This window comes from Polypterus senegalus, chromosome 18, assembly GCF_016835505.1.
Source record: "Polypterus senegalus isolate Bchr_013 chromosome 18, ASM1683550v1, whole genome shotgun sequence".
NCBI classification, from domain to species: domain Eukaryota; kingdom Metazoa; phylum Chordata; class Cladistia; order Polypteriformes; family Polypteridae; genus Polypterus; species Polypterus senegalus.
In genome coordinates, this window is record NC_053171.1 from 40015635 (window position 1) to 40029360 (window position 13726).

Below are 13726 nucleotides of genomic sequence, written 5' to 3' on the forward strand. Positions count from 1 at the left end.
TGTTCACAAGGCTGCACAAAACCATTTTGGATATCTGTCTTTGCATCTTTTCATGTCCCCTATTTGAGATTCTGGTTTCACCACCTTTTTGAGTTTGCCCTGGGGTTTGGTGTGCAGTATACTCTTGGCCTTTAGCCATGTCTTTAATGCCCTATGTTCTGACGTTCACTAAATACAGTAAATCAGACTTATTACCCCATGATTTTTTTATCTTGTTGCCATGCTCTTTACCACTGTCGGGCAAATAGTATCTAAAATGTAGAGGTTCTAATGAAACAAATTATTGTATTAATTTGCCCATTTGGACCATTACAGGAGGTACAGAATTAGGCTACTTGACAGAAACCATCTAAGCATTCCAGGAAGAGACAAGCAACTCTTCTGTTTTCACTGTTAACATTGCGGCCTGGAAATATTTATCCAGGGTCCACATGATTATGTGGCCAAACTGTGTGACTTTAAACAATATTACTTGGTTAATGAAACGTCCTTTCAAGGAACCCCTTGTACCCCCTTTACTTAATCACTGTTTTGATTTATTATGAACTTGACAAATCAGGAAACATCAAAGAGAAGTTTGTTAAGAGGAGGAATCTCCCAAGATATTTTTCAATACCACTTCAATTAGAATCTTTATTGCAAATAGAATAACAAATGGAAACATGTTGTGCGTCATTTGAAATTTGTTCTTGAAACAAAAATGTATGGAATTCTTTTAGATGATATGAACACACCTCCTTTCAACAAGGATCATTGTAACTTTTAACAGGTATCTAGTAACTCGCCAAAGCCAACATGAACACAAAGCTACACATCATTCTTAGTAACAGTTTTATTGTTGATATGTTTGGTCTCTGACGTATTTAATATCTTTTCATAAAAACATCATACCGGCTATACCTGCACTTCTGTAGAAGTGTTGAGCTTTCCACAGAAGTGTTTTAATTTCTTTTGTTCTTTTATTCAGCAACTCTGTTCCCAGAACTTGGCAGAGTGCCTTTTTAGTGTCATCAGTCATCATGATCTATGCTTTGACACTAAGTGGTAATGTTTATATTCATGTCATTCTGAACTAGCTGACTTGTTAAAATAGGTCTTTAAAATGAAAGCAATATAAAAACTCTACTGTTAATATTGAAGAAAAACTGGATAGTGTCACCGGAGATTTCACTGTAGGTCAGGTTTGATACCTTTAACGTTTTTGTCTATACTCTATATTATAATAAAGACGAATAGAGAAGATAATGATTTGGGGTCTCAGCTGGGAAAAACCCTCATTTAATGAAAAGTTAATTTGTATTGAGTCGCTTTAAGTGTCTTATATGTCAGCAAGGCTGACAATATGTTCTTTCCATCTGCTGATGGTGAAATGATGCTTAAATCCTGTCTCTGGCTGATTTTATTCTGTCTTCATCAGAAGGTGAAGGGTGGTGAAAATCTAGATGTGATATCCTTTTCGGGCAGGACGTCCTCAGCCCTTGGAAAAGGAGCAGAAATAAGAGTTATACAAAGTGCAGTTACCTCTCCGCCCCCTGTGTGTCCCTCTAAAATGGTCCTCTGGTTTTCTTTTAAAAGTGTCTTTGAAGCCTTGTGAAAGAACACAACCAGGGAGATCTGTGTGGCTATGATCAAGGGATGTAAAGTGTTCAACAACAGGATTTGTAATGTCTTTGATTGAAATGGTCTGCTAGCTGTCTCATTGTGTCACCTATATAGATGGCCATACGCTTCCTGCAACAGATGCAGTAAACTGTTTTTTAGACTTGGCTGAGGTCTTTTACTTAATGCTGAGTTTACCAGAGGGACTAGATATAATGGTATTGTTGGTGACATATTTGCAAGTGGAACAGTTACTCCTGGTACAACTCTCTTGTTATAATATATAGGTGAACAAGGGGTTCTTCTGTGAAGTGAGCTGCAGAAAATATTTTTGAATAAGTTAGGTGGTTCACAAAAATACATAAGGGGAAGGTTAGGAAAAAAGGCATCTGAGCAAAATGGAGAAAATTTTTTAGTGAGCTTTGGAAGACCTTTAGTGTTAGAGTGGAAAGGGAGGGCCACCTAGATGCAGGTTTCATTACGGAGCTTCCTCTTAACATAGATGTTTAAAGACATGTGCTCCTGGCTTGAGTGTGGGCCGTGTCCACAACACGAGAAGGGTATCCCCTATCAATGAAGAAACTCTTCATTCTAATTACTTCATTACAGAAAATTTGGTTGTGGGGATGGAAGGAGCTGTAGAAAAAGTAACTCTGTGAGTTACTTGACTGGTAATATACAGAGGTTTTACATCCTGGAAAGCTGATAGTAAGTCTATTGTCAAGGAATGGCAGATATGAAACATTTACTATAAATCTGAGAGATGGCTTAAGGTTAATGAGGCATCCAGTCATCCTTGGATTTCACTAGCAATGTCCAGGGAAAGTACTAAAGATGTATTTTTCCTTTCTTGACTATTATTGGATCCATATAGGTTATTGATAAATAATATAATGCTTGACCAGGGCCTTCTGTTTTCTTTTAATGTAGCATTTTATACGTTTCATTTTTTTTGCCACATGGATTTTTTTAACTATTATTCCCTGATCATAAAATCATGGAGTCAATGTGAACATTTTACAACAGGGGAGCCCAACTCCAGTCCTGGAGGGCCGCAGTGGCTGCAGGTTTTCATTCTAACCCTTTTCTTAATTAGTGACCTGTTTTTGCTGCTAATTAACTTCTTTTGAATTCATTTTATTTGACTTGCTCTTGAAGACTCAGACCCCTCAATTGTTTCTTTTTCCTGAATTAGCAGCCAAACAATAATGAGAGATAGGGTGGCACGGTGGCACAGTGGTAGCGCTGCTACCTTGCAGTTAGGAGACCCGGGTTCACTTCCCTGCATGGAGTTTGCATGTTCTCCCCGTGTCTGTGTGGGTTTCCTCCGGGTTCTCCGGTTTCCTCCCACAGTCCAAAGACATGCAGGTTAGGTTAGGTGCATTGGCGGTTCTAAATTGTCCCTAGTGTGTGCTTGGTGTGTGCATGTTTGTGTGTGTGTGTGTTCCCTACAGTGGGCTGGCGCCCTGACCCTCTAGTTGGGATATAGCGGGTTGGATGATGGATGGACAATAATGAGATACAGCAAACTGTGATCATCATACAATATCTGAAAATAAAGAAAGGTGAAGATCTCAGGAATGCTGATCTGCGCTTAGAAAAGAGAAATTCCACAATTTCGGAAGTGTCTGCTAACTCACCACGAGAGCAGCAAAAAGCCATGGAGTTAAAGAACGAATTTAATTAACGACAAGACTAAGCTCCTCATTAAGCAATTGGTTGAAGTGAAATTGTTTGGAGTCTGGGGACCTGACTTAGTTGGTCTTTTGTCAACTCCCTCAATTCATATTTGACTTCTGTTTGGGTGCCATTTAAGGAAAGAAATGAAGCAATTCAAAGCAACGATGAAGAAATTCAGGGAAACATTTCTTAAAAACCAAATCAATTAAAATGAATTCAAAAGAAGTTAATTAGCAGCAAAAACAGATCACTAATTAAGAAAAGGGTTAGAATGAAAACCTGCAGCCACTGCAGCCCTCCGGGACTGGAGTTGGACACCCCTGTTTTACAAGATAACAAGGCTTCCTTCTGGGTTAGTGTCTATGATCCCCTCTCACTTAATTAATATCTCAAGCAGTTGATATCATTAGACAGGGTCTGCAGTGAAGCTTACATCTAACGTGACTTGGTCAGAGAAAAACTCTGGTAGTAATGTAGCCCATCTGAATGCAGCACCATCAGAGAGACAAAGACAGCAAAGGTGTATGCTGTTGGTCGGCTCCATAAAACGTTTCTTTAGATTTCTTTTCTTTTACTTTAAAGTGTCCCTTCTTATGTATTGTAAGGTAGGGACTAGAACATTGCACAGTATCATGCTCACGGAAAGTGTCATAAGTAGTGGAGACTAGTGTCAAATAATCTTTGTTAAACTGATGTGGCTACACTATTTCTAAAAACAGCCTTGGACATAACATGTAAGAATCAAGTATAACTGTATATTTATAAATAATTCTTATTTTTCTCAATGTTTTAACTGGTGATATTATTATTTTAATGCCTTATTATTCATCATGGTGCTACAGAGCTATAATGTACTTCACATTTTTTGGATGTGCACATAAGAATTTCCCTGTTCTCTGTACATGTGACTTTACGACCACTACTGATATTACAACGATTACTGCTGCCGGAGGTATTTCTGTGCTTAGGTCAGAAAATAAGACTTTTTATCATGCAGTGTATTAAAAGACTAATATATACATTTGTAGCTGTAGAAAAACTATATATAACAACAATAGTACACTTTTTTCCCTAAAATGTATATTTTTGTAAAAATAAATTAATAAATAAGTAATTCCCACTTTCTAAAGAAATTTTGTTTAAGAGAAAAACCAACATTTCCATTACATTTAGAGTAATTAGGAAAAAACATGCAGGTTAGGTGGATTGGCAATTCTAAAATTGGCCCTAGTGTGTGCTTGGTGTGTGTGTGTGTCCTGCGGTAGGTTGGCACCCTGCCCAGGATTGTTTCCTGCCTTGTGCCCTGTGTTGGCTGGGATTGGTTCCAGCAGACCCCCGTGACCCTGTATTCGGATTCAGCGGGTTAGAAAATGGATGGATGGATGGATGGGCAATAAGGCCTCGTGCAGAGGTTTGTCCCTTCTACATCTGACAAGTTTCTAAAAATGATATTTTCCATTATTCTCTTGTTCTTCCCACAGATACTTTTAAAGAGATCTGCCCAGCTGGCCATGGCTACACATACTCTCGGTCAGAAATTCAGCTTTTAATGAGGCAGGTAGAAGAAGAAGAGCTAGAAAAGAGTTCTGTTCACCAAGGCAATACTGATGAGTCATCTCGGAGGGTGGAAAAAGAGCATGAAGGTAAGACTGACTGGGGGGAAAGTGTACAGAGAAAGTGCAGCAAGCTAAGGGTGTACAAGGAGAGTAGAAAGAATACTATAGTTTTGACCACTCATAAAAATTTATACATTTAGATATTAAAGAGTAGTCAGACCTAATAAATGAGAAACACGTGTATGCTTTATCATGTCAAAAAAGAATTTAATTTATAGCTTATATTGTATATTGAATAATGAATTTGAAGCACATTCATTTAAAATAAGGTCACTCTGAACCTGATGTAGTTTTACTCTTCTGTATAAAGTATTTATAAAATGATTGATGATTCACTGAATGCATTAAGAAGCGCTTGTACAAGTACTTAATCACATAAATTTTTTGTCCTATTTCACAGTTTTATTCATAGTCTTTAAACAGTGTCATAGCATTAAGCTTTTATCATGTGTGGCCATAAAGAAGTCAAACAGCTTCTTTTAGGTCCTTTAGGTGGGGAGATCAGCAGAAGGGAACGAGTGGAAGGTTCTAAGAGGAGAAGTATGGTCCACACACTCTAAGTAAAGCAACGGCTTACAGCTAGAGATTTGTTAAAGAGTTGTTGTTCCTGAACTTGTAATTTTTCTTGAAGAGACTGCACACATGGACTTATGGTTAGTGATGGGTACAGAGGACATTGAGATCTAGAGAATCCTAATACATCTTCAACATATTTTTTTTTCCTGTAGTGAAATACAGGATGGTAGGCTGGATGAGACATCCTTTCTGATCTTGGGCCAAACAGGACAGGAGCAATTCTGCCTTATTAAACATTTAAAAGCTTAATCTTGGTATTTATCATTATAAGTGGTTCTTGGAGAATCTGAACATGATGTTTAACCCGTAGTGACCCTATAGATGCGTCAAGAGTGTCTAGTAAAAGAAGGACAAAGAAACTAAAAGCACCAAGGGAGAGGGACAAGCTTGCTAGTGTAGATTACCACACAAATGTAAGGTAAATGATTTCTTTCTAAGAGTATCCTATAAAGGAAGGAAGAAATGTAGGGTTTCTCAACTATGTCTTATGTGTGCCGTGTTTCAAATATCATGTCTTTGTGGATTAGAATGGATAGCCTGGTGCAAAAACTAATAACTAATGCATTTTGGTGTCTTCAGAATACTTTATTTCTGCATTTCACATATCAATTTTTTTCTTTCAAACAGGTTCTACATCAGTTAAAAAGGTACATTTTTTCATGTAATGCTTGCATGTCTGGAGTTATAAAATAGGTTAAACTGTGTTGTTTTATATTTTTAGCTTTTAATTGTTTTATTGTTTTATTTTAGACCACGACTGCTACGGAAACCTTGTCCAAGCATTCAGGTGTGTGTTTTGCATTGGTCCTAATCTAAAAAGAATTTGAGGGGGCAGATTGACAGTATAGCAATACCTTTGTATTCTTCCCATGTTCATACCTTTCTTGAGTATTTTTGTTGACAAAGGTGTCATTTTTATAATACATTTCCCGTCCTTGTATTATTGTAGTTGCGGAGGGCTGTACAAAAAAAGTCTCACAGAAAACAACAATCATGTTAATTATTGATTTTCTGTGCCTCCTGCTATGCTCACTCATACCAGGCTGATGAAGTGTCACTGGTTAACCTGTCACATACATACCTAAGATTGTGCATCCTGTAATCTTATGAGCTACGCTAATGATACTAATGTACTACTGCTATCCTAAGTTTCTTGCCCTCCTTCAACTTACAGCTATAATTATTGGTTAACTACAGTATATGCTTTTTATGTAGTAGGTGTCATAGAGAAGGCTACTCCCCAGTCACCTGTTCAACTGTACCCAGATTCCTCAGTAGTGGACAAAGCTTCAATTAATGTAGCGACCCAGATTACAGGTGAGCACAGAAAGTATATCAATCATGAAATTCACATTTAGCTGATTTTGACATTTTTGTTTCTCAAAATATGCCTAACAGTATATTGCTTATTGCAATATTATTCATAGCATGTGGTTATTGAGACATTGATCAGTTTAAGAAGGACAATTACACTTAATTATACTTAGTTAAAGAATAGTTTCATTACTTCAGTTCAAAGCTTGTAATATTTGTATGAATAATTTTTTATTTTTATTTTGAAGTATCAGCCATACAATATACAGTGGGGAAGACAATAAATAATAATGCATTGAAATAAAAATGCTGTTTATTACTGGGAATTGTCGAACTACTCTAAGGTTATTGTTGCTCCATCGTACAGGCGGTTCTGCTCATAGTTATTGCATTTATTGGTTTAAAGTGATGATGTGTTAACAACATTTACATTAGAATATTGACATCATTGTAATAGATATTTTAATCATAAAAAAAGTTTTGAAAAAGATTGGTAACACTTTAGATTAGGTACTACCTATAATGCATCTTTTAGACACATACTGGTATGTGACAGAACATTAATAAATCCTTCTTTTGGTCTTCATAGCTCCTGCAAAGCATTAACAAAGCGCTTATTTGTTCTCTGGTCAAACTGGCTTATGAAATTAACCACTTTGATGGCTTAATTGGTGCATAATATATCACAAAATATTGAATTCTTAAGGCTTGAAAATCTTTAATTAATGCTTAAAAAGAGCAAATGAAGCTCTTATGTCCACATTACAGAGGTAAATAACCACTTCACTGAGTATTTGTTAGTGTTACTAAGACCAAATGAAGCCTTTCTTGAGGTCTTAGTGCTTAACAGTGTGTGCTTAACAAGTGCATTATAGGCAGAACTTAAACCTAAGTAAGGACAATCTTATGGAAAAGTCTTTAGTAATATTACAAAGCTTCAGATATTTTCTTTGGGAGTCAAATCAGGACAACTTATTTAACTCTTGATGGAATATGTTAACATATTGGTGAACTTATTATTAACAACAAAAAAAAAAAACATAATGGTCACCACAGTTGACTGAGGCCATGTCAGTGAGCCATTCTGTTAATAGATGTTTTGAAATATGGCATTACTAAATAAATACCAAATTACGATAACTAATTCTAATTCATTCTTAATAGTGCCAGCAGCCATTTCTAAAAAGGAAGTAATACTCACAAAGACTTACACATCATGAGCACAAATTTTTTAATGTTCAGTGTCCATGAATACATTAACTCTAGAGTGTGTCCATGCTTAAAGCAGGACTGGTAATATCTGCTCTCATTCTCATCCTGCTTATTCAAAGTCAAGGCAAGGAAGGCTGGTTGAATGAAAATCTAGGGATAGTAAATTGTAAGAAAAAATTCCATTACCTCACAGTTTGCATCATTATTTCCATTAAAGTTAAAAACATTGGTTGTTAGAATCTCATTGTAATTCATAATACATAATTAGTCTGAAAGTCTGAAAATCAAGCTAGGCCGACATTTTGTGCTTTCAGACTTTAATAAATTCATAATAATGATACTAATGGCTGTCCTTTTAATATAATTAACCAATTTTCAGTGAAGGAAAATGTACCATTTTTTTGTGTAAACTCTGCTTATCCCACTCATTTTCTAGCCAAGATAGAATAGATTAAAACAGAAGTTATTCCATGTATACCAAATTATGCTTCTGTCAAAGACAACACCTAGCTTTCATGATTGTGGTTTAGTTGCTGATAACTTGCTCCAGAGAAAAACAATTTATAAAAAAAAAAAGAAAGAGTAATGTCCTGGAGGCATAGGAAAGTTGTGTTTGAATTAAGAGATAAATGGTTTCAGAATATGAATCAATAAAAAAATGCAATACTCATGAGTGCTATTTTGCGCACTTTGTTTGCTTATAATTGAGTTAGAATTTAGTAATAATGAATATTTTTATTAAAGGAAAAAATGCAAGCCATCATTGTCAAAAATGAAGACATTGGATTGCGCTTCTTCTTCTTCCTCTTCATCTTTTCCCACTTATCTTTGGGGCCGATATGCTTGATCAACCTTCTCCAGACATCTCAGTCCTGCACATCCTCCCCCTTCACGCTCTTTTCCTTCAGAATTTCTTGTACTTTATCCATCTACCTCCAATTTATCATCCCTAACTTTCTCTTCTACTGTACTTCCATTCCCATCACTCTTTTGCCCACATATTCATCTCCTCACCACATGTCTATACCACTTCAAACTCCTTTTCTGTGCTGTCTTAGATTTCTCTCCCACTTTTGTTGTACCTCTGATTGTCTCATTACTTATTCTGTCCTTTTTTAAAACACATTCATCTCAAAATTCTCAATTCTGCCACATCTAATTTCTTCTCCTGTGCTCCCTTAACTGCCCATGTCTCAGCTCCCTACCTTGCTCTGATTATTGTTCTACCTCTTTAAAATTATAAATGTTTTGGGAAGATCACCAGTGACTGTAATATTTCTTTATGTTGCTAAACATGGTGTATTTGTTCTAATTTCAGAGATTGACCGATGTTCTGCACATCCTCACATTTGTGGTCCTGGTACTTGTGTCACCGTGCAAAATGGATACACATGTTACTGTCATAATGGATATCAGATGAACACACTGCAGACTCATTGTGTTGGTAAGAGAAGTTGATTGAAATAATTTGACGGATGTTCTTATAGAATCTCCTTTCTCAATAAAATTTCTTTTAAACTCTCATTTGTATGTGTTGATGTGTATTAGACTTAGCTACAATCACATTTTTTCTGTGAAAATTAATTTACTAGAGAATATAATATAGCAATAGGTTTCCATCATGGTTTACGTCTGGTATTTCCTCTTGTACATTGGTATCAGCAATGGGACGGCCTCCACACTGACATGATTAATGGAGCCTCCTTTAGACTAAGGCACTTGTTTTTCAGCTTTACAACAGACCTGAGTGTTAACCAGTCATGAGTACACCACTGGACTATAGCGCAGATGTGCTATGTCTTATTTAATTCCAGTTCTCTTTATATTGTCTGCTGGCACATTGGATTGTAAGATGTTATAAATACATGCATTTTGAAAAGTTGGAAGCTATGAGTTGCTAACCAGAATACCCCTAACTCTACAAGCTCAAGAATAACGCTGCTCAAGGTTTAAGTCCATAATCTGCGATGGAGAGCTGAAGCATTGCACAGAGTTTTATAGCAACGCCTTCAAGATGTGATGCACAGTGCATGTTGGGAGGAATCACTTAGCAACAGTGCAATATGTCCTAGCGACTCACCCACAAAATGCTGGGTCTTTAAAATGGTGGTGCGACACACAAAAATTTACATAACAAAAATATGAATAACTTTCTCAATCTAAAGAAATAATTCAAAACACACATGTGGTCATTTTCCTTGAAAATAAAAGTTTTAAGAATATTTAAATAAAAGAACAGAAAAAAATTATCTAAGACATAAAAACATTTTTAGCAAGATATTTGCAATACCTGCACCTCTTCCTTTCAAAGCCTGATTATTTTTGACTGTAAAAAAAAAATAAGTTAAAATACGGAGCTCAGTGCAATTCAAATGTTTTTATGTCAATTTAAATATTCTGATGCATTTTTTTTCAACTTTGAAGAATGTTCACAAAATGTCTATTAAAGTCAAGAGACGGTTTTGAACTGTTTGGAGTGGCTAACTGTATTCCATATTCATTTAGTCTGATTAAATTTTGTTCTGCCTCTGACACTTTTAACTGCTCAACATCTCTTGTGAGAATTGTGCTCCTACTGTAAACTATTAAGCCATTTTATTTCAAAATAATATCATTAGTGTGGTATAAAAAACATTCTCAAGTGTGTTTCTTGTTTCTTAGATGTTACATTAACTCTGTTTTGTCATTGCACACCTGTAGCTTCCACTCATTATCTTCACTACTAATCCTTCAAGTCAACAGAATATACAAAGAAGTGCTGCTTCCCCTTGATCCATGCTGTCTCCCCCTTTAATCTCCTCTTATCTGGAGATGTTCTTGCCCTGGCCTGCCAGGTGTTGTTAGATTATTTTGTTATATGCGGGTAATTTTAATTTTTTTTTCTATAAGGTAGTTTTGATTATAATAATGATTTCTTAATGTATTGTGCTCCGTCATAATCCTGTTTTGGACTGTGAAAAAAGGCAAATTAAGCCAGTGGTTTTTCAGTCTGGGTGCAAGTCCTCGTGAGGTTGACATTCTTAAAACAAAAATAAAAATTTGCTTTTAAATTATTTTTAAATAAGCATATCTCAAATTGTTCTTCAGCTGTTGCATAAATGTAGTCCTGTATCAGTGTAGTTATTGACCAGAGTTACAATTCACAACTGCTGTGATGTTTACATGAGGGAGCACTAAATAAATACATTCATACATACAGTACATACTTTACATACGTAAGTAAATTAACAAACAAGCAAACAACTGTTTAGGTTGCCATTAAATGGACAGTTGGTTACACAGCGTCCAAAACCTAGCCTCACAGTCTCACAATGGTCCTGCTGCGAGACTGCACTTCCACCCATACCAATTCCAATTCTCCCATTGCTCACATGGGTTCTGAGGTTACAAATCCCTCTTATCCTCACCTTTCTGGGGCAAGCAATGCCATGATCCATGCCAAAAGAAGCATCTTAAGTGATTGTGATCTGTCTCATCTTCTCCATAACCCAAACCACTCTTACACAAGAAGTTTGCAGAGTGTGTTATTTTGGATTATCATCATTTTTAGAACGGTTTTAAAAGTTGAAAGACAAATGCAGAAGAATATACAATGAAAAACAATGATGAATGCTTATTAATATTAAAATAATAAAATAAACACATCTAACATTCACTGTAATGCTCATTAATATTCACAGAGAGTGTAAAGGACATACTCCCCACTACTCGGTAACATTCATCCTTCCTTAAAAAGTAAATAGAAGAACTTAGAAGCAGAACTTCACAGCCAAGAAGTAGGCTCAAGCCGAGTTATTTTACTTTGTTTGACCTTATGTTGTATGAATTTTTTGACTTGTTCTTCTATTTCTTTTGATCTTAATTCACATGAAATTGTATAAAGTTTGCCAATTAAAAATATGGACTTTTTAGGTTTTCTATATCTTATTTTCATACCAAGCCATGTTACTGTTCTTACAATAACAATATTTCATTAAAAAGCTTTTCACATATATAAGAAAAGGAAAGGACACAGAGCCACACCAAAATAACTATCTGAAGTTAATTGTTAAAATCCCCAAATGCAATAATGGTAGGGTACTGTAGGTTAAAGAAATCTCACCTTTAGATGTTTGTAGTAAGAGTTAAGGACTAAACAATTTAATACAAAAAGTGGAGGTACTTCAATTCCTAGAGGTATGGGGGTCTTCAGTCCAGCAAAAAAAGGAAAAAAGGTTGAGTACTCCTGGAGGATCTTAAAAGGTCTAAAAAAGTTACAAAGTTTATTGAACAAATTATACAGGTCAATAAATAAATCATTAAAATGTTCAAATCAGTTCAAAGAATAAAATGGCAAAATCCAGAAAATCTATGAAAGCACAAATCATCCTTAAAAAGTCTCCTTTAAAATTAGTTTTTTTTTTAACAAACCAAAGTATCCCAGGAGAGTAAAACCACCTTTGCTGCAGAACATACCAGCAGCAGAAGAGGCAGCCCATAATAATCATTGTGTGGAACCAGTCCACATACCCTTATCAAAGGTAAGCACCCTTCATTGTGCTAGCTGTCGGGGCATAAACCCCTGCTCTGGCATCCTCGTGGACCCTGAGGAGTTTCCAGCATACTTAGTAGCAGATTTACTTGCCACATTGTCTTTCCATGCTGTGCCACCAAAAGGTATTCCTTTACACATCCTACCTCATAACCTCTTAGATGTATTCTTAGCAGGTCCTGGCCACCCACCCTGAGTCTCTCTCTTGTTCTTCACAATTCCAAGTTATTAAGAACTCCCTCTCTGTCCTTCTGTTCTGATCGTGGTCCTTCCTCTCCACTATTATACCCGTCTCACTCTTATTCGTCTCAGGTCGCCCTCAACACCATCAGCTCAGTTCTTTTCAACAAATGACATTCTCACTGTACCTTGGGCAGCACTTAAAAACATCTGCACCTTCATTACCTCTGCCAGCCCCACCTGTAGGAAGTTAATTGACTATCACCCTCACCCATCCACTAGTGACTATTCAGTCAAAACAAAACTAGTGGGAGCATCGTGGTTCTAGAGCTAGAAAAAGAATCGTGTCACTAAACTCATGGCACGCCTTGCCACAATGACTCCATGTACTGTTCAGCAGTGAGGTCACCAATATAAAGTAGCATACCAAAAAAAAGTACAGTACAATTACATGCATTAATATTGTTATGATTTGGAGTTACAGATAAGACAAAAAAAGCTGAGGCGTCCAAACAGACTGTAGCAGGACCTTCACTGCCAACCCAGATGAAGCTTGCCCAGAGTAGCTAACTCAAAACTACTCCCAGTAGGCTTTGGCCTTACTAGGCTAAGAAGTAGAGAACCTGGACAGAACTACAAAAATAATAATAATAATTCATTACATTTATATAACGCTTTTTTATCAGTTACTCAAAGCGCTCAGCAATTGCAGGTTAAGGGCCTTGCTGAAGGGCCCAACAGAGCAGAGTCCCTTTTGGCATTTACGGGATTCGAACCGGCAACCTTCCGATTGCCAGTGCAGATCTCTAGCCTCAGAGTCACCACTCCACCCTATAATAACACTATAATAACACTTCTGTACCTCCAAAGATGGATGTAAAATTCCAGATTGTGACCCAAAAGGCAACAAAGATCCTTTATACAGTAAATTAAAAATATTCATTTAACAAAAAGGAATAACAAAACAGTCAATAAAAGAGTGGAAAGGATTTGTCAAAAGACAATCCTAAGGACGAAC

At 36.3% G+C, this 13726-nt stretch overlaps 1 protein-coding gene across 2 annotated transcripts in view; it reads left to right on the plus strand.

Moving 5' to 3' along the window:
- LOC120519151 (latent-transforming growth factor beta-binding protein 2-like) overlaps positions 1 to 13726 on the plus strand; it is a 389450-nt gene that overhangs the window by 289364 nt on the left and 86360 nt on the right. Inside the window, exons 12-16 of one of the 2 annotated variants that reach the window (XM_039742299.1) lie at positions 4761 to 4922; positions 6099 to 6118; positions 6222 to 6258; positions 6687 to 6788; positions 9316 to 9441. In XM_039742299.1, coding sequence (XP_039598233.1) covers positions 4761 to 4922; positions 6099 to 6118; positions 6222 to 6258; positions 6687 to 6788; positions 9316 to 9441 — 447 coding nt within the window. The remainder of the gene's footprint in view (positions 1 to 4760; positions 4923 to 6098; positions 6119 to 6221; positions 6259 to 6686; positions 6789 to 9315; positions 9442 to 13726) is intronic. The other variant, XM_039742300.1, reaches the window with a different exon arrangement.